A 27,169-nucleotide genomic window follows, 5' to 3' on the forward strand; every position below is an offset into this window, starting at 1 on the left:
GTAGGCTAGAAGGCCAAGGTAAGAGTTGAATCATACTGAAAAAATGCAGTCATAAGGAGAGGCAAAAATGTCAAGGTCATCGTAGGCTAGAAGGTCAAGGCAATAATTGAATCATACAGAAAAAGTACAGTCATTAGGAGAGGTAAAAAATATGAAGGTCATTGTAGGCTAGAAGGCCAAGGCATCAGTTGAATCATACTGAAAAATTGCAGTAATTAGGTGAGGCAAAAATGTCAAGGTCATTGTAAGAAAGATGGCCAAGGCATTAGTTAAATCATACAGAAAAATGCAGTCATTAGGAGAGGTAAAAAATGTGAAGGTCATTGTAGGCAAAGCCATTGTTGTTCTGAATCATTATGACAGGCTCAAATATGAATGCCTTGTTGTTAAGATGACCTATTGTTAATGTAAAAGCAGCATCCCCATTGACCATCTTGAGTAAGAGTAACCTTGATTGCAACAAAATACTAGAATGTAGTTGTCTGTGAGTATTGGATAAATTTACTTACCCGGGTATTAGAGTTCAGCATTTACAGAACAAGCATTTTTTCCACTGCCAAGTTATATTATGTTTATAGTACAGACCACTTACGTTGTACTGGCATGCATTCTTGCAATAAGGAATGTGATTTTTCATTTGTGGATGAGTTTCTTGACATTTTTATCTGTTTGTCTTAAAAATAGTCCTTATGGTAAAAGTGCTGAATAACTCCCTGATTTTTCCTTATGTCATTCGCGTTGAAGTGTGTATTAATTTCGTCACCTTATGCATATACTTTGAGCACTAAGCTTTTTGCATAACTTTCAAGTTTGTTTGCGAAGAGAATTAACACCTGGAGCTTTTGTTTGATTTAAGGAGAGGTCGTAATGCACAATAAGATGTAACAGGTATTTGTCATTTGACAAGGGCATATGTCTCAGTCAGCACTGGTGAGAGGGAACAGGGTGAATTCCTAACCCTCCACGTAATGTTGCGGAATGTTTTTTACAAAAATTGGTGTTACATTAATATTCATGTTAAGTTTTTCCATGAATGTGGCTGTGAATCATTTCAGTGAGATTTTTTTTCATTCATTTTATCTTAAAAAAAGAATTGTCAACCTTACGAGGAATTTAACATTGTCCCGATCTAGACATGTATTGGCCATTAATGAAGCAGTTAAAGAGTTACTGGTTTAAATAGAAGATGACATTTATTTATATAATGTGTCACATAACTGTGGCTTAAATATATGAAGAGTTGTCCCCCTTTATAAATAAAGTAGTCATGATTATAAGTAAAGCAGAAATAGCCATACTTAAAAGAATCACAGGATTAAAGTTTAATATAATTAAAATTAATACATAAACAAACAGCTAGATGTCTTCTTTACATATCTGGTCACATCTCTCTGGCTGAAGAATTCTAGGAGTTATTCCCCTTGAAAAATAGAACATTTCCTTTGTCACATGGGTTTCCATATTTTGAAGAAATGCCAATGAGTCTATCTGATTCTTGATTTAATGTCACTTAGAACCTTTTAGCATTCACCCTTAATGGTTGATACATATCAATGGATGAAAGCAGAAATGTTCTATCTCATTCTTTATGTAATGTCACTTAGAACCTTCTAGCATTCACCCTTAATGGTTGATACATGTCAATGGAAGAAAGCAGAAAGGTTCTATCTACTGCCTTACTTAATGTCACTAAGAACCTTTAAGCCTTCACCCCTTGATTTGAACATCTGCTTGTTTCCTGCCAAGGTCTCCAAGGATGTGACTCTGAGCACCCATCAAGCTATTGTTGATAGTCATTTCGCTGGATTAAATAAGACAACCAAGACCTGACTCTCAACATAAACTGATATTGGGTTAGCATGTGCTGCCATTTTATTATGCATTGCACAGGTTATGGTTTGCACTTTTGCCAAAACGTTATTAAAGTGCACCAAAGGTAAACCCATCATAATGAAAGCCTTATTTCTTTGCAATAAAAGCTTAACAAATCAAATAAAAAAAAAAAATGTTGCAAAAATTTGTAAATTTGCAATTTTACACTTGTTTTTGCTTACGCATACAAATATACTCATCGAATTCATCTGCATAAAACGGAATTAAAAAAAGAATGAATAAGAGAAATAGGAAAGGACAAGTGCACCTAATGAGTCATTTTCTGATTAATGTTGTAATATGACATATATTATAATTAAATTAAACTTAATGTTTCTTTGCAAAAAAAGAATACTTGATAAAAATAACGTATGTGCAATTTAACACTGGTTTTTGCAGGTAGTTGAGTTCTAAATTAAAGAATGATGAATAATAGAATAAGAAAAAAGCAAAATTAATGCACATTCTATGAACAATTTTCTTTTTCGAGGGTAATAAGACTATTATTAATTATGTTATGAAATTGACCTCTGCTTCTTTGCAAAAAAAAAATTGCAAAATTTGTGGTTATAGGCAATTTAATATGTTTTTAATTCGCGAATGTATTCAATTTTTATTTAGTACAAATGACGAATTATAGAAATGGAGAACAACAAAATTGAATTGCACTGATTGAGTCATTACTTTATTAATGTTGTAATAAGACTTAAAATTATTATGAAATGAAATAAACACTGCTTCTATGCAAAAAAAAACATTATTAATGTTTAAATTTCTTTCTTTCTGTGCGTATGCAGTTGCACAGTCCAACATCAAAATGGTGAATAATAGAAATTGTGAAGGACCTTGCACATTGTGAGTCATTTTTCTTGTTAATATTATAATAAGACTTATATTACAAAATAAAACTACATTGAATATGTCTCATTAAAGATGGGACAAAAAAGCACAGCTCTAAATGTACGCATCTCTGGCTGTTCAGAGCCATTTGAATTAAAAATGCATTAAAGTTAAGCAAAAACTGGGAGCAACTCGTTAGTTAAAACATAAGGCCATTGTTTCAAAGAGAACTTTTTGACTAATGATGCAAGCATTATTTAAGACAATATGATTAATTGCTGGTGTAATTTGTCTTAATACATTCAACTAAGTATTGAGGCTTATTGAAATGATGAAGATTATAAATTATGCAATTTTTATGCACTATCAGGTATGAAAGAAGATCGTCACTGACAGAAAACATTAGTTTTGCCTGAATTACTCATCCTCAGCTTGAAGTTATATACTTGTGAAACAAGCTTGTACCAAACCTTTGTATGTTTGTGTCAACATCTTCTGATAAAGGAATTTTTTTTTTTAGAATTTTTAGAATGTCTTTTTTTCAAAGAAATAGTCAGGGTACTGGGATAGCCCAGGGCTGGTATTCAACTTTTAACTTAAGGTCATACATTATTGACTTAAGGTCATACATTATTGACTTAAGGTCATACATTATTGACTTCATACATTCTATTGGTAAGTTATTAATAACAAGTAATCCGATTAGACACATCGTTCTTAGATCTAATAAAGACCAAAATTGAATACCAGCCTAGGTCTTGTTAGTGTCAGCATAGTGAAATATTTAAAACTATGCCATTATTAAAAAAATATTAGATATTTTCAAATGAAACTTGGAAGACATGTTTCCAGAGATGTTAAGCACATATACAGCAGGGCCCCTGACTCTGGCTTGGATGCTTGTTGAGTTGTGTCCCTTGTTTACTTTGATGAGTTATTTCCCTTGTTTACTTTGATAATTGTTAAGCTATATCCCTTGTTTTCTTTGATAATTGAGTTATGTCCCTTGTTTACTTTGATAATTGAGTTATGTCCCTTTGTTTACTTTGATAATTGAGTTATGTCCCTTGTTTAACTGAAAAATAAAGCAGATGATGATTGTCATTTGCTCTGAGATGCTCTTGTCTAAATAATTAAATGCAGTTTATGAGCAACGAACAGTCAGACAGACAGGTGGACATGAAAATGTAAACCTATTGTCACCAAAAATTCATGTTTATCACAACAGTGATTCCGACTGACAATGCTAATCCTTTTTTTTTCAAAATCTTTTCCAGTAATGAGCATTTTTCACATCCTAGGTTTTTGATCCCTGAACCTTGGATGTAGCTGTCACCTTAGAGTTTTCTAAGAGATGAAAATGTTCACCTTAGAACATTTGTTGCCTGTTAGTACAAGTGTTATTGTCAAAATAATATACCACAGTTGTTAAACATTCGTCAAGTGTTTAAATTCCAAGCAGAAAAGTGTCATGTTAATGCATGGTAATAAAACATACAAATGAAACACCTTTCTAGGACAGAGCGAAACAGACGGTTAAAAAACAGAACTAATCTGTTGCTATGTAGGATCACATGATTATCTAGTTTGGTTGACTCTTGCAATCATATGCATACAAGCTATTACATACATGTGGAAACAATCTATTTGTATAGTCAATTACAAACATGGGGATACGAGCTATCCATGGTCAATTACAAACATGGAGACACTAGCTATCCACGGTCAATTGCAAACATGGAGACACGAGCTATCCACGGTCAATTGCAAACATGGAGACACGAGCTATCCACGGTCAATTGCAAACATGGAGACACGAGCTATCCACGGTCAATTGCAAACATGGAGACACGAGCTATCCACGGTCAATTGCAAACATGGAGACACGAGCTATCCACGGTCAATTGCAAACTTGGAGACACGAGCTATCCACGGTCAATTGCAAACATGGAGACACGAGCTATCCACGGTCAATTGCAAACTTGGAGACACGAGCTATCCACGGTCAATTGCAAACATGGAGGCACGAGCTATCCACGGTCAATTGCAAACATGGAGGCACGAGCTATCCACGGTCAATTGCAAACATGGAGGCACGAGCTATCCACGGTCAATTGCAAACATGGAGGCACGAGCTATCCACGGCCAATTGCAAACATGGAGGCACGAGCTATCCACGGCCAATTGCAAACATGGAGGCACGAGCTATCCACGGCCAATTGCAAACATGGAGACACGAGCTATCCACGGCCAATTGCAAACATGGAGACACGAGCTATCCACGGCCAATTACAAACATGGAGACACGAGCTATCCACGGCCAATTACAAACATGGAGACACGAGCTATCCACGGTCAATTACAAACATGGAGACACGAGCTATCCACGGTCAATTACAAACATGGAGACACGAGCTATCCTATTTCACAAACATAGATACAAACCTTTGGTAGACTAGCTGTTTCTCCAACATGGATACAATGTATTGGTTGTCAAATATTTCACCATATTTTACAAAGAAGCTGTTAACATCATAGTTAACTTTATTCAAGTTCTGAACAATCGGCCCTATATTGGTTATATTCAAGATGATTATCTTGTCTGATGCATTATTTATGCATTCTAATTGCACTGTTCATAATTAGCAATAATTGATAATGCACCATGCTTGTTTAACAAGTAAAAAGACATGATTTTATTATGTTTTCAAATTTAATGATTATAAGATGTTAATTGAATGGTTGGAGAGTTAAATCATTTAAAAGGACTTGTTCATGGTTTGTAAAATGCACATTTTATTGTGTGTTTTTTTGTTACAAATTAAAGTGTGTTCAAACTAAGATACTTCCTGCCTAACCCTAACAAATGTTTGACATACGCTCAAATACTGTCTTTAAAGTCCACAATTTTGAAACATGGTTTTACAAAAGGCTGTAGTGTGATTGGTTGACTGACATTATCATGTGATGCTACTTATGTATTTAACAAAGGTTTAAATATCCATCAGCTTAGTATGAGCTCCTATGGGTGAGTGGATAACGTTTTTTTGTAATTTCTTTTATTGAACCGGAGTTGGTTCGATCCCCACTTCAACCACGTTGCTGTTTCTTTTATACTTTAATTGTACCATTTTCTGCAATTTCAGTATCAAAGAGTAAAATAATTACAATAAAAGCGTTTTCCAATGCATTATCAGGAAAATTATTTTTGGTTCCGAAAAAAGAGCGAGTCCCTTTAAAATGTAACCATTCTTAAAAGCTGAGATTAGTCATTTTGTGTAATCAGGAAATGCTAACAATATATGGGGATTATTAATTTACTAGTGCATATAGGGTTGACAATAAATAGACATAAACTAATTATGCTTTCAAAAGTTATGTTTTTGGACTGTTGGTGGCTTTAAATGTATTCTTTCAAGTTAGTGTTTTGCATCTTGTCACAAAATACTCCTGTTCTGTAATAAACTTGATGACTAACTTGTTCAGCGCTTTATCTCAGTTAATTTATTCAGAAAATGTATTCAATGAAAATGTGGTGCATTTAAATTTAAGGTGTGCAAACACTGCATGTTTACAAATTTATATATAATTTTTAAAAATATATAAGATTTTTGTGCATTCAATTTTGTGAAAGGAAAGGCACTGTGACTAATACAAGTCATGTAATGGATTTTTTTCAACGAGAAATATATTTTTGAAAACAGTGTCTTAAAAATGGTTGATTTTTTTGTCTGAAAAAAGTAGATAGTGACTAAGACTTGTTAAGTACATAAATGTTCAGATAAAGATGTTTTGGATGAAGAACTTGTCTTATTACCCGATGATTTACCATAATTGTGCAGGTTATTATATCCATGCATTTTCCAGGTCTCAAAGGGCTTGTACTAATTTTATCATCATATTTTCGCTCTATAAAAATTTGTGTGAAAATAAATTACCTTTATTTTTTAACGAGTATAATTGCGTTGACAGATTACATGGTAGATGGGGTTTATAAAAGTGGTAAACCATCGAGGTAAATCGTAACGATGACTCACAATGCGGTGTTATAACTCTTTGATACTTCGGTGGTTTTTCTTAAGGTGTTGATTTTTGTCATTTCTCTTTAATATTATATTTTTTTCATTTAAAACTTAAGTAAATAGGGCGGTGTCGAATGTTTGATAGTTTTATGCTTGAAGTAACAATAGTGTAAATTTCTTAGAAAATTGAAAAAAAGAGAGTAATTTTGACTGATGTAAATGCTCTTAAATTGCAGATCGACATAAAAACTGCAGTACGCAGATAAAATATTATGTCAGGCACTCTGTTTTGATGTTAAACAAAACATAATAATTACCTTTTTGTGATGTTCTTTAATCAGCTGATGAGATACAGCCCTTTCTGAAAGACATTAAACAAATAATTAATAAAAATAAAAAATACGAAAATAAAACTTGATGTGAGAAATTTTTTTTTTAGATAGAGGCTTATTAATCATATTGGCCATTAAACCTTAGTACGCTTATTTTCGTAAATTGCTTCCCATTTACCGCTAATCTTCATAATCGGTGAAAGGCTTTAGATATCACTTTTGAACATTTGAAAACTGTCAAAATCCATCAAAATAACTGAAATATGTGATTTGTGTAATTTATTTGGTTTCAGTTTTATCAGTTTTCTTATATATTGAAAAAAAGTTAATTGCCAAGCAGGTGCACAGTCCAAAATTCAGTCATTAATCTGTTTAAATCGAATATAAATTCACCCTCTCCTTATAATAGCAAACTTCATTTTTTTTACAAATTTGTCATGTTTTTTATCGGCAAAAACGTGATTTTGACATAATTAGGCCCAGAACTAAATGACTCCGAACTTTAATACCATGTTTTTTGTGGACTTTTAAAAATGTTATGTGTGAATTAAAAAGGTTATATTGGCCTGCAAAACTTGTAATTTAACTTGAGTGATTGTATCAAATTCAGTTGAATTTTTCTTAAATAATTATGATTGATTTACTTTGACTTGTGACAAATTTTTCGTCAGTGATAAAGGGTAATATGTGAAATAAAAATTAAAAGTTACAAAGTGCAAAGCATATATAGCATATATATTTTAACACCATATCAGAAAATCATATTAGGATGTTTTTAGATGTTTCATAATTATGAAACTGGCAATCGTGTCAAATGCTCTTCAAAATGTTTCAAATTTTATTTAGATGTTCAATTTGCATACATAGTGCATCATGGTTTTTGCCGATATTAAAATTATTATAAAACCCTTATTTTTTGTCAGAATAAATTTTGTTCAGCACTATATCTTTTTGGGTAGTCTAGCCAATTTCCATTGCCTTCATTCATAAAGGCCTCTCTGCCTGTCTGCAAGATAACTGATGAAATCAAAGATGTAAACTTAAGTTTTACAACACCCTTTAAAAAAATGAAAAAAATATGCCAATGGTTTTACAGATGTGCATTTGAAAACAGCAAACTATTTCAAATCTCATTATGACTTTGCAATAGTTGCATTAACATAATATACTCATATGTTCATGAAACTGTCGCCCTGCATATAGAATTGTATAATCACTAGACCAGGCATTAGCCAGTGAAGAGAGGGAGAGGGCATAGGTGGCCAGGATTTACTGGGCTTGACTGTCAACCCCTATCGAAATACCCACACAAGCTATTACATGCTTTATTTTCTTTTATTACAGAATGGCATCATACATATACAAGCAGGCCATGACAATTATCTGATATCAAACCACTGAAGAGATAGTACATGGGTCCTTGGGATTTATCGACCAGCCCCTTTTTAGATACACAAACAAGCTTAAAATCTCATATAATACAATATTTTAATCTCGTATATTACAGAATGGCATCATTCGAGCAGGCGGTGATGACTATTTGATTGAGCCAGTGAAGGAAGCTACAGTTCATGGGTCGGCAGGATTTATCGGACAGCCCCACAAGCTCTACAAACGCTCACTGGTCGACTCACACAACCAACGGCGGTACGAGGCACAGAAATCAGGTAACTTAAGAGGATAAATTGTTCTTCATATAAAAGAGGATTATACATTGAGTCTAGCTTTACAAAACATTTGCTATATAACTCTCACAATTTACTACTCCGTTAATTTACCTTGTTATGTCAAAAGTTATACTTATAAAATGTACTATGTCATGATGGCAACATCATTTTGACGATGTAATATTCAATCATTTAAATGGAATGATACAGATTTTTATTGTATTGCCATCTTCGAAATAGGTTTGTGTAATTCTAGTTACAGCCAGGGGTGTACCTAGGCATACTCTAGTACACCCCGGCGTACAAGTCAGTCTTGGCAAGCATTTTAATCTTAGAATCAGGAATTTAGGGGGTGTATTACTTGTACAACCAACATTTAACTGGTTAAAGCTAGCTAGTTCATTAACATTTTAGTTTTACTTAATGTTTGCCTTCAGAAAGCTCCATTTATAATAACTTTAAAATTTACAACGGGAGATGACACCTATCCCACTCACACCAGATATAATATTTTGAGACCGAATTAATAACAGACCTTGACATGTCTATGGTTCACTCAAGTGTTCGGGCATACAGTTCAAAAGGCTTCAGGTACTCGCTTGACAGTTTCATGTCTTTCTTTTAACCGAGGCCAAAATCTTTATCAAGGTTAGGGGTATGTTTTGTATTAATTAATGGCCATGTTTGATTATATAAAGGAAAGACTCAGGACGATAAAGTTCAAAAATTAAACTTATTCATTTCAAAATGTGTTATGCAAGTGTTTTCTTCAAGGTAAAGTTTATTCAAGATTACAAGATAGATTAAGCATTTTGAATTTTGAAACATCTTCTGCTAAAAATAAATGGCACATCATCAGTCATGTTAATATATGTAACTTGAGAAAGTTGTAAAGCATCGTGACCAATGGGGGCAGGCTTTTGGTAGTGCAGGATGTGGGTATGTGTAGGAGTGTGTTTATTTCTGGTGAAAGATGTCATGAAGGCATCAATTTACATATTGGGAGAATTGTCAGTAGATGTTTTCCTGAAAATGATCGTGACGATGTAGTCACATCCTTAACTTAATTCGAAATCTTGTACTCTAGGCATGGTCCCTGCATTGAAATGTTCTCATATTTAGATATGGTTATTCTAAATTTTTTTTCTGATTTTTCTCATAATGTCTTTTCATGAATTAAAATTCTTAAAGATGATTATGAATAATTTTATTAGTGTAATAAAAAACAAACCCACATTGCTATGCAAGATTTATTTACTTTAAATATCATGTGATTTTTTTTTATCCATAATTCACATCCATATGTTTTATATGTCATCTTGTTAATTCTGACATTATGAATAATGATAATTGTCTGTTCGACTTAGTTATGTGATGTGTAACTACTTTTGGATGGTGGAACAAATTTTATTATCGATAATCAAATCTATATGACTAACAACAATAATGGATCATAGAATGGGAAACAATCAAAAGTTCTTTTCCATACCATGTTTTAGTATGAAAATATCAGTTATATTTTTTTCAAAAAATTCTATCTCTTATATATCTCAAAATTAGCCTAACAGATTGAATGACAGAATAATAATTTCAAAAAGCAAGTATTTTTTTGTACATTAATAGCATCAACTCTGATGTATCATAGTTTCCCCCTCCAACGAATTGCTATTATAATACACATGTATTTTGGTTTAATCTTTCATGATACTGTGATAGCCTTAATAAAATACAGGTGCATTTTATATTTTTATTTTTATGATTTTTTTTATCTTAAATGATAAAGTTTGAGGAATATCAATTATCGGCTCATCACAATTGATTGATGCCAATATTGGGCACCCATCGACACATTTCCGATTTCATTCAATCAATCACGCCTGACCACTATGTGTTAACTTAAATATATATTTTTTTTATATCAGACATATCACTATTTCATGAGAGATAAGCTTCGGTTAACTTTTTGGTTTGGTCAAAGTTAGCCAAAATGTTTATTGATTGGTCAATATTTTTATGCAATGATAACTACCAACCAATCATATCACTTAAATGTGCAAACTAGACTAAATATAACTGGTGGACAACTTACCCAAGTTTTATACAATTGACTGCTGAAGCTGTATTCTTTAACACAATTTAGGTCTAACTTAAATTCAAGAGCAAAATCTGAGTGTTTTGATTGGACTGTAAAAATAACTGGCCAATAGACTGAATGGAATCACTGATGCATATCTAAAGATAAGAATTATGTTGTTGAATACTGTCCCAGATCTTAACTTTCATAGAAACTCTTCTGATGAACTTGTACACTCATACACCCATGTTTACCTGCTAATAGAGAATCCATATTATAATAATTGGTATTTGTGTATTGTCTAATATTAACATAGAGGGGAATCCAGCCAGGCTGCCTGGTGGTCCCCTGAACGGTTATGCTTATTGCAGGATAATTGGCTTAGTTTGAACTGTAATTGATTTACAGGTTGTTTCTCCACTCTGTGAACTTTTCTTGAGAAGAAACACTGGAATATATTGTCTGAGATTAAAACAATGGCCTACTTCAGATTCAGTGGTTTTAGGCATGAGAAATTATATTTTCCAATTATCGTACTCTTTGGCCATACATGCCATATCCCCCGGCAGGGGAAAAATCCCCCGGAATTTCGATCCATCCCCTGGTCTCCCGGCGGGAGATAAAAATCCCCTTGAATTTATAAAAAAAAAATATTTTTTTTTAGAAATTTTACACCAGGCAATAATGACAAAGTAAGTGAAACCACAGTATGTGAGTGAAACTGAATGTAAAGAAACAACTCCACAAGGGTGAAATGCCAAAAGGAAACTTTTACAACAAGTGATCAATTAATTTTTAGTAATTATCAAAGGCAAAGAAATATTACTATTTTGGAAGGAAGAAATTAATAATATTTATTCTATTCTCTTATTGTCTGAAAGTCATTAAGCTGATAGAATTAAGCACAATTTTTTAAAAGACTTTGGAGGAAGGTAAATTTAATTTAATTGTCTCGAAAACATATTTTTTTCATGACATATTTTGTTCTGCAAGTGCATTACAGTATGACATGACAGTGTATCATAAGAATATGATAAATCATGACATAAAATAATTCTGTATAATGAAAAAGTTAAGAGGTTTTCAAAGCAAACTAAATGTGAATACATTTTAAAATTTCGCCAACTTAGACCTGCTAAAAAAATCCCCCTGAATACAACCAAAATCCCCCTGAATTTTCAGCCTTTTGAACAAATCCCCCTGAATGGTCTCCAGAAAATATGGCATGTATGTTTCGCCCCTTTTTGAAACTACAAGCTCCTACGCAAGAGCAATTTATTTTGACAAAAATCTGCCTTAGCAGAACATGATAAAAAACAGTGGTTACTGTACTGGAATTTGAATGTACAGCATTCATCATAATTTGAAGAAAATTAAAAAACCCAACATGAATCCCCCACCTTCAAAATCTGGAGGAGAATCTTAAAATTTTTCCTCTGACATTTGTATCATGGTGTCAGTGGTACTTAAATTCATGCTTCTCTATCACTTGATTATGGAAGACAAATGTTTTGTCATTAGGCCAAACAAATTATTTCATTGCTCAATTAATTTAAGGTCAATAGCTCAGGATTTTCTTTTTATTCTCTATTTTAGGTCAAGCTGTGTCTGAATATCACATTCATTCATACCATTTTGTCATTGTCTTATTCTAGTGCTTGTCATTAAATTTTTCAATAATTAAATAAAAACGAAGATTTAAGCAAGTGCAGAAGACATTTTTCCAGTGCAGGGCTTGCAACTAATGCTTACTTCAACACTGCTTATACCTGACTCTTTAATGAATTTTAATTATATTATAACTGCCCAAGAGACTGTGGTTTTAGTATCAATGTATTAGTATCTAAGTTCTTTTCTTTCTTACTTTCAGGTCAGCAAGAAATCATAGTGGAAAAGAATGGTGCTGATGGGGATGATGATGAATATGATATTGAGGAACAGAGTAAGGTCCTTATTAATGACCTTGGCTATAACGACCTTGAGAAAAACTTTCACTCTGTCGAGAAGCGGTCGGTGACGTCGCTGGAGAAGAGATCTGCGTATAAATACCGGTTCTTAAAGGAGATGAATATGCCGAAAACCGTGGAGGTGCTCGTTGTGGTCGACAAGAACATGTACCATAACCATGGCGACGCCAACATCACAACATATACACTCACTCTCTTTAACATGGTGAGTATAGTATGGAAATTTGTAGGATTTGAAAATATGAATGTTATGGTCTTTATTTAAAACTATATGCACTTTGTTAGCTAGTCTGTTTTTCCAAGAAATAATGCTGGAGTTTTGTAATAGCCTTGGAAAATGGATAGCATGCAAAATCCTGACTTTTGGCCATAACTCAAATAAAATTCAAATTATATTAGTGAAAAATTGTTAACAAAATTAATACGCACATGTTTAGCAATGCCCATTACTCTGGCTTTAATAATTATTGAGTTATGCCCTTATCAACTGTATGAGGTGCTTTTGCTCTGTTTTATAATTTCCCCCAATCTGTTGTATGAGGTCGGATGTGGTTGTGATATTATTTGCAGATGTTCCATATAACTTTTAATCACTGTCAGTTTGTTGGTTCGCTGTCCATGAGTGTCCTGTAACTCTGGCTCAAGGTCACCATCTGACCTTGCAAAAAGTATTTCCATCCATCAGAATGAATTTCATTGGTGGATAAATGTTCAGCAAACTACAAGAAACAATTGATATTTGCTATTCATATTGTATTTTGTTTGCCTCATCAATAATTGTCTTGTGCATGCCGATATCATGCTCTTATGTGGCGCCAACAAGTTTCGACCAAACTTTTTTTAGCGCCTAGTGTTTAACTGTATTTCCACTTGTATTTCAACTTGAAGTGCCAAGATTCATGATATTTTTATATCCTATATTTAATTCAATGATGATTCTATGATTCATATGTTAAGGGTTTTTTCAAGTAAACTTCATGATATCTTTTGATGGCAAAGTTTGGTGAATATATTGATGCACCACTTTTAGATAGTGCGTATTATTTTTTATCTTAGATTTGTTTAGAAAATGATTGCAAACAATATTGCTTCTGCATTAAATCAGCACCTGCATTTAAAAGATTGAACACAGATTTAAAATGTTAAGAACTCCGCACTTGGTATAATAATGTTTCTGTTGGTTTTTGATATCATTTGATAGTAAATCCACTTGATATAATTGGTGTTGGAAGTCATTAGAACAAGCTCTTGTCAGCGATGTTGTTGTTGATAAAATATTGGATAGCTCTGCTTTGGTAATTAAGACATGTTTTCCTTAATGTTTTCCTGTTTTTCTTTCACTTTATCAAGTGCCATAAGTCAAATTTATGATGGTTACACCTTTGCCATTGAAAAAAAAACACTGCTTCAGGATTACAACATTTCTTTATCAATCATTCATTATAAAATCCATTCCAAGGTGCTGCTTTACAATTTTGTTGTTGAGATTGTAGGGCAGACTTGACAATTTGTTCAACAGATAACAAATTACCTTACCAACTAAACATTGTATTCTTGTTATCATCTTGCAATAGTATCTATTTAAAGTTACCGTACCCAAAATTCTGTTTACCTGTAAGTACGTAATAATGTAGGACATGTTACGCAAACAATGTTGATGATGAATATCACTATTAAAATGTCATTTTTTTGCCATCTTGATGCAGATTTGTAAAAGCCTTCTTCATTCTTGTCATTGCTATGACATTCTTTAGTCACTTGACTAAAGGATGTTGCATTGTTTGGTGATTGTGCACAGAGGTTGCTGATCATTTTTTTCTCAATCTTTGAGGGGGTGTACCAGTGATTGTCAGAATCAATTAATGTTTTCTTTGGATGGATTTGTATGCATGGAGCATGCACTGGTGTTCATATCTTTTATGAATCTGTCAGACAGTTCCTGTAAGGGTGATAGGATGTGAGAAATGTCTTCGCAAGTCTTGCCAGCCTATTGAGTTGTGTTAGCTTCTTATGAGGCATGCAGTGGTAAATCAGGGTTGGCATGAAAATGCATGTCTGTTATTTCTTAATTTATAAAAAGCTTTTGAAATTAATTTCTTATTTTGAAACTGGGTCATTTTTTTGCTGCATGTTTTTACGATCAAAAGTCTTCTTTTCAAGGACAAATATCAAAGCATTGTCATAGCCCAAGTTTTGCCATTATTGGCAGTATCCTTGAGCAAAAACCTCATCCTTTGGTTCACTATAAGAGTATGCTAATGTGGGTAGCAAGTGGCTGAACTGTGGTTTTATATTCTTAGAGTTATTTGCACTTTGATCAACTGAGGTAAAAAGGGATGAAAGTTGGCATCTGATTGGTGTGCTCTTTTGTTCAGTTGCCTTTGCCAAACACGGCTGACTGTTTGCAGTTTGCAGTGTGCATGCTCCTATGAGATCTTTGTCTTGTTTTCTGTGGTTAATTACAATGTAATTGTTAACAAAGCCTCAAAGTATTTTTTTATTGGCACTGTAGAAGTGCGTCAGATTTTTTAAGCTAATTTATATGCCTTATATTTGAGATATTGTTGGTCGAGTATAAAAGTAGATAATACATGTATGTGAATTCTATGAGAGGGATGGTATCAATGAGGAGGTATCTTTTGTTGATTGTCAAGTCCTTTTGTTGATTGTCCAGTCCTTTTGTCCATTGTCCAGTCCTTTTGTTCATTGTCCAGTCCTTTTGTCCATTGTCCAGTCCTTTTGTTCATTGTCCAGTCCTTTTGTCCATTGTCCAGTCCTTTTGTTAATTGTCCAGTCCTTTTGTTAATTGTCCAGTCCTTTTGTCCATTGTCCAGTCCTTTTGTCCAGTCCTTTTGTCCATTGTCCAGTCCTTTTGTCCATTGTCCAGTCCTTTTGTCCATTGTCCAGTCCTTTTGTCCACGTCACATTGGGAAACGGTATGCTTATTTCTACTGATCAAATTGTATGAAATAAATAGCCGTTATAGTTTATAAACATAGAATATAAATAAATTATAAAAATACTAAGTGATTGGAGTTTTCCAGCATGACATTAACAATTAAGTTCCAACAAGGTATGTCAGAGTTGCATTACATTTCTTTCTACAAAAATGTTCCAATCTTTTATTTCAGTTGTCGCAGCTGTTCAAGGATGGGTCACTGGGGAACAAGATCAATGTGGTGCTGGTTGGGCTCATACTACTGGAGGGAGATGAGGTATGCAAATGGGTCATGTTTGATGTGCACATGGGACAATTGGGAAATATATATCCTCCTCATGAGAAAATTGGGAAATCTATATCCTTCTTGTGGGAAATTGGGAAATACATATCCTTCTCATGGGAAAATTGGGAAATATATATCCTTCTTGTGGGAAAATTGGAAAATATATACACTGCATATGAGAAATGTAAAGAGTATATACAAAAGTATGTCCTATGGCAAAAATAGGATGTTTAAATTCTGACCAATGATAAATTGAAAGTTAACAGTCTCCTCTCCATTGGAGACATTGAAAAATAATTCTCCTGCCATTAGGAAATCATAACAGCTACCCTTGAAAGAGGTAGGAAATATATATCCTACTATGGGTAAATTGGGAAGTACTTTAATCCATGGGGAAGTTGGAAATGCATCTTTTGAAATTGGAAAATATAGTTGTCCATGGGGAAATGTTAGGAAATGCATCTGCAAGTCTTGTAGGTTAATTGAGAAATACATTTATCAATGGGAAAATTAGGAATTGCATCATCTAGTCTCATGGGTAAATTGAGAAATACATTTATCCATGGGGAAATTTTGGGAAATCATCCCCTTAAGTCTAATGGGTGTATATGGAAATAGTTTTACCTGTAGGAATGTTCAGAAATGTATCTTCTACCCAGTGGAAAATAGGTAAAATTATCTAGCTTTTTGGCTAATGGGAAAGTGTAAATGTTAAATTTTCTACCCTGATATTGGTGGGTTTAGATCTGGTAGTCATGGGAAATCAGGTTAATTCTTGCTATTTAATTTGAAATATAATATCATCAAAACTTCCTCATGCCGACGTTTTCTATATCCTGTTTACTTGTGTCAACCTTCCCTGTGAGGGATTCATTTTTTACAAATAAACACTTTGTATGACATATCGAGGGAGTGAAGGAAAGTGAATGAATTATGGTTATCTTTTAAATATGGAATGAATTGTGGTCAACCAGATTTTACAAATTAAGGATAATACCGAAATTGGATATATTCAGATGCATTTTGGTTGGTTGTTGCAACTTTAGGATAAGAAGTTCTCAAAATTTGAGAATCGGTATGCCGAATTTGGCGTCATATTTACGTGTGTGTGTGGTGGTGTGGACATGATAGTAGCATTATCACATTAAAGTGGCTAACGATCCATATATAGTGTATAGGGGGTTTATGAAGTAATAAATCCTGGTTTCACTAATGATTTTAAATGCACCTCCACAAATGATGAAAGGCTTTTTAGTTTTTATTAAGTCATAAATATCATAGTTAGGTTTTGTGCACCCGTGTTTAAGATACAAGTATAATTTTGGCTCATTTTCAAAGTGTCGAAGTTTTTTATATTTTTATAATTTGGGAACAAATGGTGGTAATAAACTGAGTATATGAATGAAGTATGATTCTTACATCACCACATAATAATTTGTCTACTCGGTGTTGTAACTTTATGGTTATTATGACGAAAGGGTAGATTCGATAAGTGACATTCATTATCAGTTTACATTTTAAGATTATCCTTAAGATGATGTGAGTCGGAGTAAAAATGTCATAGTCAAGTGTATAACCTTACCTTGTGCTGTCTGCTTAAGTCAAAACGTGCCTTCGCTTGAGATGTTGATGACGAAATTAAAACATCATGTGACATTATGAATGATCTCCTGGTTCGTTTTTGTTATTTTTCTATTGTGTCCTCGGCATACCATAGCCGTCTTTGGGGGCTCGTATGTGGCACTTAATTTGTTTTGAAACTGAAATAAAATATATTGCCAGAAATAAAACTGCTAATAAATGTATTTGGAAATCTTAACATAAGAAAATAAGAAAGTACTTTCATTTAATTTTGAAATTGTCTTACTTTATTTAAGGTAATCTTAAAATAACAAATTGTGACATTTTTTTCTTTAATTCAGGCTCTGCTATAATAATGTAATGGTTAATCTATTAGTATTAAAAATCCAATATTGAAAACATTTTTGTTGCTTTCTTAATGAAAGTGCTTAACTGTTGAATTCCCGGAATCCTTGTGAGCATATCGTAAATAAAATTAAAGATGCAAAAAAATGCAACAGCCATAACATGACAGAAAATTATGAGTTCTGTGTTGGCATTTATGTCAGGGGCTAATTGTCAGACTATTGCTTTATAATTAATTTTCTAATTCATCAAACCTGGTAATTTTTCATTAATCTACCATTAACTGACAGTTCTGTGCTTGTAACAACAAGATGACTGACAAGTCACATGGTCTCCATGGTTTGGTTTTATTATAAAGCTTTCTTGGAATTTTTTTGCACATATTAAAGTAATAATTAAAATTAAAAAATAAATAAATAAAACAAAAGTCATACTTGTAACATCGCAATTCATTAATCAATGTTGCCAAATGGTCTGTGTCAAAGATTTTTTTTAGTATAATGACCAAGGTTTTTGTGTCGGTAAAGGCCTTCTTCGCTTCAGACAGAATTTTGGGAGACTACAGAAATTATTTAGTATTAAAAAAATACCAGAGTTAAGTCCCATAGTGTGTAGTAGTTTCACTTTTCTAAGTCCTTTATTCAGTTCACTTTTACAGAAATAATTACCAAAGCAAAAACATTGCAGCATAGTGTAAAAAAAATCTGTATTTTTCATTATTATAATTTAGCTAAAAAGATAATTCTACAAGACACTCATTACATGTTAGACCATCCTTAATACAAACAAATCTGTCTATTTTCTACAGAGTGGAATTAGTAGCCAAAAGGTGCATACTACAGGAAATATTTATAAATAAATCCCTCCATACATATTAGGGTAACTGGAAACAAACAGTTTTATAATAGTGGCCTTGCAATAATTTACTAGTTACGGATGAATTATCATCTTTTTATAGATGGTGTAGTTTGATGGTTTCTGGGTAAAGCTGTTATTTGCATTCCCAATAATTCCACCAATTCTCAAATGTAGCTGATTATTTTGCCATATTATTGTGCGCCTCTGTGTTCTGATTTTACCGCCTTACACACAATAAAGGTCTGAAATATTAAGGTAATAAACCGGTCGTTATGTTAAAACTTCTAAGAGGACAAATGACATTTATGCGATCCAGACATTAAATTGCAATGTTATCAAGAATTTTTTACTAATGTTTGAAATTGATTATGAAAGCATTTGGAATATTTTTGAATAATAATAATTAATGTATACTTAGAAAACCTTCTTAGAAGTTTTTTTAATAGCAAAGATGAACGACTGTAGCATTGAGCTCTTATGAAATGAAAGTCACTATAAAATGCGTAATGTTCCCGGAAATGTCAGAATTTATTTGTTTGGTTTCTTTGCCGGAAGTAACACATTTACAATAAATGGAAATATCAGACTTCATTTTTTTGGTTTCTTTTGTTTTACATTATATCAGAATTATGTTATAATCACATTGACATTGTGGGCTAGAGGCCCCCTCCCCCCTAAATTGTGCATGTTAACTTTTTATGTCTATATTGGAGAAAGAAATGCAGCATTTTTGACTAAATTGGCAAACAATTTCATTTGGGAGGAAACCCCAATCCCCCTTTCCACATTTAAACCATAGATATTTTAGTTTTTTGGGGAGAGGGCGCACATCCAAAATTACACCCAACGCCCAAATCCTATAACCGCCCCCATATATGAGTACATAGATTTTTTTGTATTTCTGAATTCATTGTGGGTTGACCACTGACTTCAATGCTGATAAGTTGTGTTCTTAAATGTATTATTCAAATTTCATTAAGAAAGTAACCATGCAAATGAATGAATTAAAAATAAGTCAAAAAGTGTCACATTCATGGCCTCATTTTGATGGGGATGCCGTGAGGTTGCTAAGAATTATTGTTGACCATCATCTGCTTCTGTATCACTTTTTTGATATTTCAGCGAGGGTTGAATATAGACTACAATGCCGACGACACATTGAACAGTTTCTGCCAGTGGCAGTCCGTGCTGGTGGGAGCAAATGGACGTCAGCACGATCATGCAATACTTCTGACTGGCCTTGATCTATGCTCATATAAGAACTCGCCTTGTGACACTTTGGGTTTGTGAACTTTTGTTATTAAATGGTGGTGTTGAAAAAATCGAATAATGAACATTGAATATTAAGAGTTGCTTTGTGCAAGAACAATATTGAAGGTTATAACATGGACACCATTCTAGATATCCAACTGGAGCAAATCCCATAGCTCTGGCTTGCAAGGTTTATTCTTTAAGCCTGATTTTTCATCGAAAATCAAGCAGGATTTTAGGCGAAATATTCGTATTGTTTACAATTTTCAACTTCTGGGCATGTCCCTGTAGTTTTCAATGTATTATTCATATTCCGTGTATATCTTCTACATATGCTGTCAATTTCTACGTTTTGCTGAGGTACATGTACACCCTTGTTTGAGCTGAGACTGGGTTCTTGGTTGGCATCAGTATGGAACATGATTCTTTGGGCTTATTCTTACTGTATGTTTTTTATCCCTTTTTTCCAGGTTTTGCGCCAATGGAGGGTATGTGTAACAGGGTTCGGAGCTGTACAGTCAATGAGGATACTGGACTGTCAACGGCCTTCACCATCGCACACGAAGTCGGCCATAAGTAAGTTTCCCTCAGATGGGCGTAAAAGTAGGAAATAAGTTTATCATGGAAATAAAAGCAAATTAGAAACTTTTCTTGTAGATAATATATTAAAAATGTCAGGTGTTTATATTTTTGCTGCAGCTAAGAATTTGAATTTTAAGTTATTTGCCTATATAAATATAGTCATTTAAAATCCTGTCACCTGCAGCTCTATGACAATTTCTTTTAATGTCATTGACTTGACACTTATTTAGGTAGATTCACTCAATCAGTGTGTCCCTATTTCAGTTTTGGAATGTTCCATGATGGGGAAGGCAACTACTGTACTGAGTCTGCTGGGAAAATCATGTCACCCACCCTAATGGGGAAAGATGGACAGTTCCATTGGTCCGTCTGCAGCAAGGCCTACCTCATGAGATTCCTCAAGTAAGGACACTTAGTTTCCTTGTTAGATCAATTAAGAATATGGGAAATGTATATTAGGATTATGACCTCCACCCTTACAGGGAAAAATGGATGATTACATTGGTCCATCTATAGCTAGACCTACCTCATGAGGTTCCTCAAGTAAGGAAGCTTATAATACATTCTTTCTAGAACTATTAGCTATAACTTTGTTTAAAGGAAATAAAGTTATATCACCTATGCTAAGAGGGGAAAGATGGACAGTACTGTTTGAGCATCTGGAGCATTATAATGATTTATTGCTGCTGCTTTCCCTTACAAACACATTTTAAGTGAAACATTGACATTTAAAAAAACAAAAACTTACTATTCCAGCACGCCCCAGTCAGACTGTCTTGACGATGAACCAAAGCAAGTTGCTGAGCTCAAGTTTCCGGACAAACTTCCTGGCGAGCTCTACAATGCCGACATACAGTGCAAATGGCAGTTTGGTAGCAAGGCCCGTCTCTGTACATACGACTTTGGAAAGGTCAGTGAAATGTTTATGGGTCTACAAAGTGAAAAATAAATCAACAATCCTGTCATTCCCACTGTATGTTAGGACATTCATTATAGTGGGTGCATCCTTTGTTTTATGGAAACAATTCCAGATAAAAAAAATCTGTGCTTTATATTTTTATAAGCTGTTGTGTTTTTCAAAGAAAAAAGTTGAGCTTTTGTGCCTTAAATTTCATGATATTCAAATGAAACTTGGTACAGATGTTGCCATTCGTGTATGGCAAGACCCTTAACTCTGACTTGAATATTTTTGAGTTATGCCCCTTTTTTGACTGAAAAACAACAAAAGATGGTGCTCTTGTGTAAAAAAAGAATGAGGAGTTATAGTCATAGGTTAACCTTCCATTGTCTTAATCGTTGGTTGACTAATAAATCTCTCTGCTTTTGCAGTTAGGTTATTTTTCGGAAAAGGAAGCATTTCACCTGTTAACTGCGTTTGATTAGCCTTTGTTATAGCAGAGTACTTTCAGAGCAAACAAAAGGAAAATGGGAAGCTAATGCCTTAGAGGATTTTTATTTGCTTGCTCAGCACTATCATTTTATTATGTATCTACAGCTTCTTCTAATTAAGGTGAAATTACAAAATGATATAAGTACAATTTCACTTTCTTGTGATATTTAAAACATGAACATAAAAGAGTGGATGTCCACTTTTACAGGATATCTGTAAGGCATTGTGGTGTTACCGCGGCAACAAGCGATGTGAAACCAAGTTCCTTCCTGCAGCTGAGGGCACGTCTTGTGGTACGGGAAAGGTCAGTGTTGTAACATTAACTTGAACACACACATGTGGTTAGTCTGGAATGCAAATGTGACATTTGAGGACACAAGTCTATTTTTTTGGAACTAGAAAATACACAGTAGGTTCTTCATCTTAATAAAGTGTGTTGGGTAATGCTAAGATTAATTCAAGTCACATTGATAGCGTTTGCACTGACTTGAAAAGTACTTGAATTTTAAACTGCAGGATGAAAAGTCCTTAAATTGGCAAAAAACTCCTTAAAACTACTTGAATGTTTAATTTGCCTTGAAACTGCTTATGAAGTGCTTTAATCCTGAGTTGAATAGAAACCTTGACCCTTTTTTCCAAAGTTTGATTAAATCTAGACCCTTTGATCCAGGGTTGAATCGAAACCTTGACCCATTGATCCAGAGTTATATCCAACTATTGACCCTTTTACCCAGAATTGGATCAAAACCTTGACCCTTTGATCCACAGTCAAATAGGCTAACATCTCACTTCTCAGCATGGTCCAAGTGTTTCTGAGACTATGTTACACTATGTTACTGCACATAATAAGCTTTTAATGCCCCTTTATTCCAGTGGTGTCGCATGGGCAAGTGTGTAGACTATGGTAACGAGGGTCCGAGGCCGATACACGGAGAGTGGTCCACATGGTCTGAATGGTCAGAATGTTCTCGCTCGTGTGGCGGGGGTGTCATTACACGGGAAAGAGAGTGCTCCAGACCGCTGTAAGTTATCACATGTTGCTGTTGTGTAAGAAATAGCAATGCACTTTATGAAAATAAGATGTAAATAAACATAAAAAAGATGCATAAGATGAATTTTCCATCTAATTATCTGTATGATATATAAACATATATATAGACTCTATGTTGGTAGTAGGTCAAGCCATAATAAATCTGTGTTATTTTTAGCTTGTCTGTTCGGGGATACTGTGATTGTTAAAGTATCCCCGACTTTCAAATAATAGACAAGCTAAAAATCACAGTGTGATAGCCTTGGTGTCACATTGTTTGCGTTGTTTTCATAAAGATTTAAACCTTGGCCATAACTTAAATATATGTTTGAAATATTCATCTTAAACTTTGAACTAATAATACATGTACTTTCTCTTAAGTCAATTGTGATGAAAGCCAATAGCTTAAGTCTGTTTGCTTGGTATAAACCAGTACACGTTGCCAAACATATACAATAACACTCATAACTCTGGCTTGAATGATTGTTGGGTTATGGCTCTTGTTTAAAAAAGAAAAAAAAAGAGCATTGTATTAACTCTAACACTCTTGTCAGAGCCCAATATACAGCTTGTGGTAGAGAAAACATATAGTTATATAACAAGCCGTTTAATGTGCAAGATTGTGAAGTTTTCCTTGCTGTACAGTGCCCCACCAGAATTATGTTGTCTTAAATTGTAGACCTCAGTACGGGGGTAAGTCATGTGACGGCGACGACAAGGTTTACAAGCTGTGTAACGTGCAAGACTGCCCAGCAGAGAGTGAAGATTTCCATGCAGTACAGTGTTCCACCTATGACAAACAGCCATTCAGAGGGTGGTACCTTCAGTGGAAACCTCAGAGACGCCACAATGATGGTATGGACTTACATTATACTGTTATCCACCTGTCAATGCCTTTGGCACACCATTAGGGCCCATTTTCTCCCTTCTTACAGGATCAAGCTAAGCACTCTCTATTTTTGTTTTGGAATCATTTTCATAATTTTCTCATTTTGAAAAATTCTGATACTTTTAAGAGAATTTTCAATCATAAGCATTATGATAATCACGATTAATTATTCATTATTTTTCTTAATATCCAGATCAAGTTTGTCATTTGGCTTATTTTAATAAGATACTTGGGTTGGTACTCTTAACATGTTCAGAAAAATTGGGTTCAGTGCATTAGATACTTATATCAAAATTCCCGCCAGGCTTGTCAAAATTTCAGGGAAATGTTCTAGACATGAAAAATATTGTGGCGAAAAATACAGCCAATTCAATCCCAGGTGGTGATGTCACAGAAAGTCTGGCTATTTGGTTTTATGATTTTGACCTTTTATAAATCCGTAAGTGGTCAACATAAAAAAGTTACATATGATAGCTTAAAAAATAAAATATGATTAATTTTTTATTATCCTCTTTTAGTAATTCAGATTGCAGCCCACAACTTCCTTAATATTATTTTTTTTTTTACTGAAATGTCTTTTAACAGTTAAAATATTTGTTTTATATCGCGTAAGTTCTCAGCTTAATGATAAAAGTAACTCTATCTTCTGTGTTTTTTTTTTATAATTTTGTTATTGTTATTGTTATTTATGAGGGATGGCAACGAGAAGTACGATTGGTACGCGAGTACTCATACAATCTTCTGATAAAGTACTCGGGTACTTGATTTCTCAGAAAACTTACATTGCCTGATTCAAAGTGAATTATGCAATTTCTTTCTTGATTTAATCAATGTTTTGAATTTTATGAATTTGTTTTGATAATGATAACTTATTGGCCTAACTGTTTTGTTACTTTTTTCACCTTTTAGATAGGCTTGGTTTTGTGGGTGGCTTGTTGGTTGTGCAAAAACGTTACCTTATCTATGATTAAAAAAATGTTCAAGATATTCAAACAAAACTGATAGCACAGTGATTCCGGAAACAAAACGTACACGAATAGCAAAGCGCATAATACTTTCTTTAACCAGAAAAGCGTTGATGTTGGCTGGGCATTGTTCTTTTAATGTTAAAATTGACAATTAAACCACAAATATGATGGAAGATAAAAATCAAATAAAGATTTCTTATTTTGTTCCCAGTACCCTTTCGTACATTGTAAGAATGTTGATGTGTTTGAAAGTTAATACTATGCTTAGGATGCTTATTTTAGCTATTTTTCACATTTCAGTGAATGAGCCGTGCAAGCTGTACTGTGTAGCAGACACGTCAAACTACGTGTTTACGATCAAGCACACAGCCACTGACGGGATGAAGTGTGCCTCGGATGATGAGCAGATTTGTGTACATGGGGAATGCAGGGTAGGGCTGGTAGACTCATCCAATATTATCAAAAAAGTGACATTCTCTAAGATTAATTAGTGTTAAAAATATAAGTTTACCAGGTGCCATATTTGATAACCAACTTAGATTGCACTTATGTTTAAGAGTAGAATCGGTGTGTTTTGATTGGACCGTAATAATAGCTGGCCAATGGACTGAATGGAATCACTGAGGATAAGAATGATATTGAACACTTGACCGATGTGTCTTAGATTAGGCCGATGTGTCTTAGATTAGGCCGATGTGTCTTAGATTAGGCCGATGTGTCTTAGATTAGGCCGATGTGTCTTAGATTAGGCCGATGTGTCTTAGATTAGGCCGATGTGTCTTAGATTAGGCCGATGTGTCTTAGATTAGGCCGATGTGTCTTAGATTAGGCCGATGTGTCTTAGATTAGGCCGATGTGTCTTAGATTAGGACCCAATTAATACTCAGGGGTAGTGAAGGGTAAGGTTAGTTGGGATGCTAGATAATGTAAGGGGCAGATTGATTAGATGTGAAACTAAGTGTGTAAAACCAGGGTCCTGTTTTATTAAGATATCTTAGTTATAAACCTAACACGCTGTTGAAGGGTTCTTGTTTTTAACTGTAAAATTACAAGCAGAATCTATGTGATAAATGTCCTTACGTTATTTTTTATTGAAATGCAGCTAATGCCAAAAAAGCCTAAAAATTTAGAATCTTAAGCCTTGAGATCTTTATGGAAAAGGGGCCAGGTTGTCTGCATTTCCACAAGTCAGGTTAGCTTAACCACTTTCACCCACTTCTCACCAAATAGGAAATCAAATAGTCACAGTTAGCTCCAGATGTCAGATCATACTGGGGCAATACACCATCAATAATTGAATTGCTTAAACCTATCTATACACTTTGTCCAACCTTGGAGTATATATGACTTTTAAGTCTATTCTTGTTTTTTTTCAGCATGTTGGTTGTGACTGGGTGATCGGTTCTCAGCTGAAGTCTGACATGTGTGGGGTGTGTGACGGGGATAACTCGACGTGTCAGCTCATACAGGGGGAGTACCTGGAACAGCCTAAACTGAACAGTAAGTTCATCTGATGAGTTGGCAATACATTGGTTATCCCAAAACTTGTTTAATATAACGCTTATGACAAAAACATTTGTGTCAGGTTAAGTATTTACAGTGCATAAGTGATTTCAGAAAGTCTGATATAAATTTCACCTGTGGAAACTACTTTTGTACTTGGTATACAATGAAGAAAAAGGTGTCAATCAATACAAATTATCTTTTTATATAGCAAAATAGTGTTGTAAATATTTCTATCATGCAGGCATTTTACTTAAACACTTTAATCCTTTCAGCTTACTTCCCTGTAACCATACTTCCCAAGTCGGCCAGATCAATCCGCATACGTGAGAAGTCCCTCTCGTCCAACTACCTGGCTATGCGGAACATCTTTGGGAAGTATTTCCTGAACGGACATCAGCGGGTCGCCTGGCCGGGGACGTACACACTGGGTGGGGCAAAGTTCCATTACAGTCGACCTTACAATGAGCCTGAGACGTTAGAAGCTGACGGACCATTGGAGGAGGAACTTGTATTAGAGGTAGGAATATATTTGTGATTTAAGTAAGTAAGATAAATGAAATATTTCTTAAGACTTGAAGCTTAAGAGAGGATTTTTTTGGCCTTAGATACATATTTTAAATTGTTGCTATTAGTTTGAATAAGATTAGAGGTGAAATATGATATCACCTTTGAAATTGTTTGTAAAATGAAATGTCAAATTATTATCACAAAAGAAGTGCAAGATATATGAATTGTTATTTTGCTGAATGAAACATCAACAATTTTATGTAA

General features: G+C 34.0%; 1 protein-coding gene across 2 annotated transcripts in view; it reads left to right on the forward strand.

Annotated features, from left to right (window-relative positions):
- LOC128242633 (A disintegrin and metalloproteinase with thrombospondin motifs 18-like) overlaps nucleotides 1-27,169 on the forward strand; it is a 104,338-nt gene that overhangs the window by 62,468 nt on the left and 14,701 nt on the right. For both annotated transcript variants that reach the window (XM_052959864.1, XM_052959865.1), the window contains exons 4-16: nucleotides 8,574-8,733; nucleotides 12,678-12,979; nucleotides 15,906-15,989; nucleotides 19,905-20,064; nucleotides 20,504-20,609; nucleotides 20,880-21,017; nucleotides 21,372-21,525; nucleotides 22,214-22,309; nucleotides 22,879-23,027; nucleotides 23,715-23,890; nucleotides 25,193-25,323; nucleotides 26,269-26,392; nucleotides 26,671-26,915. In XM_052959864.1, coding sequence (XP_052815824.1) covers nucleotides 8,574-8,733; nucleotides 12,678-12,979; nucleotides 15,906-15,989; nucleotides 19,905-20,064; nucleotides 20,504-20,609; nucleotides 20,880-21,017; nucleotides 21,372-21,525; nucleotides 22,214-22,309; nucleotides 22,879-23,027; nucleotides 23,715-23,890; nucleotides 25,193-25,323; nucleotides 26,269-26,392; nucleotides 26,671-26,915 — 2,025 coding nt within the window. The remainder of the gene's footprint in view (nucleotides 1-8,573; nucleotides 8,734-12,677; nucleotides 12,980-15,905; nucleotides 15,990-19,904; nucleotides 20,065-20,503; nucleotides 20,610-20,879; nucleotides 21,018-21,371; nucleotides 21,526-22,213; nucleotides 22,310-22,878; nucleotides 23,028-23,714; nucleotides 23,891-25,192; nucleotides 25,324-26,268; nucleotides 26,393-26,670; nucleotides 26,916-27,169) is intronic.

This window comes from Mya arenaria, chromosome 8 (genome assembly GCF_026914265.1).
Source record: "Mya arenaria isolate MELC-2E11 chromosome 8, ASM2691426v1".
Classification (NCBI taxonomy): Eukaryota; Metazoa; Mollusca; class Bivalvia; order Myida; family Myidae; genus Mya; species Mya arenaria.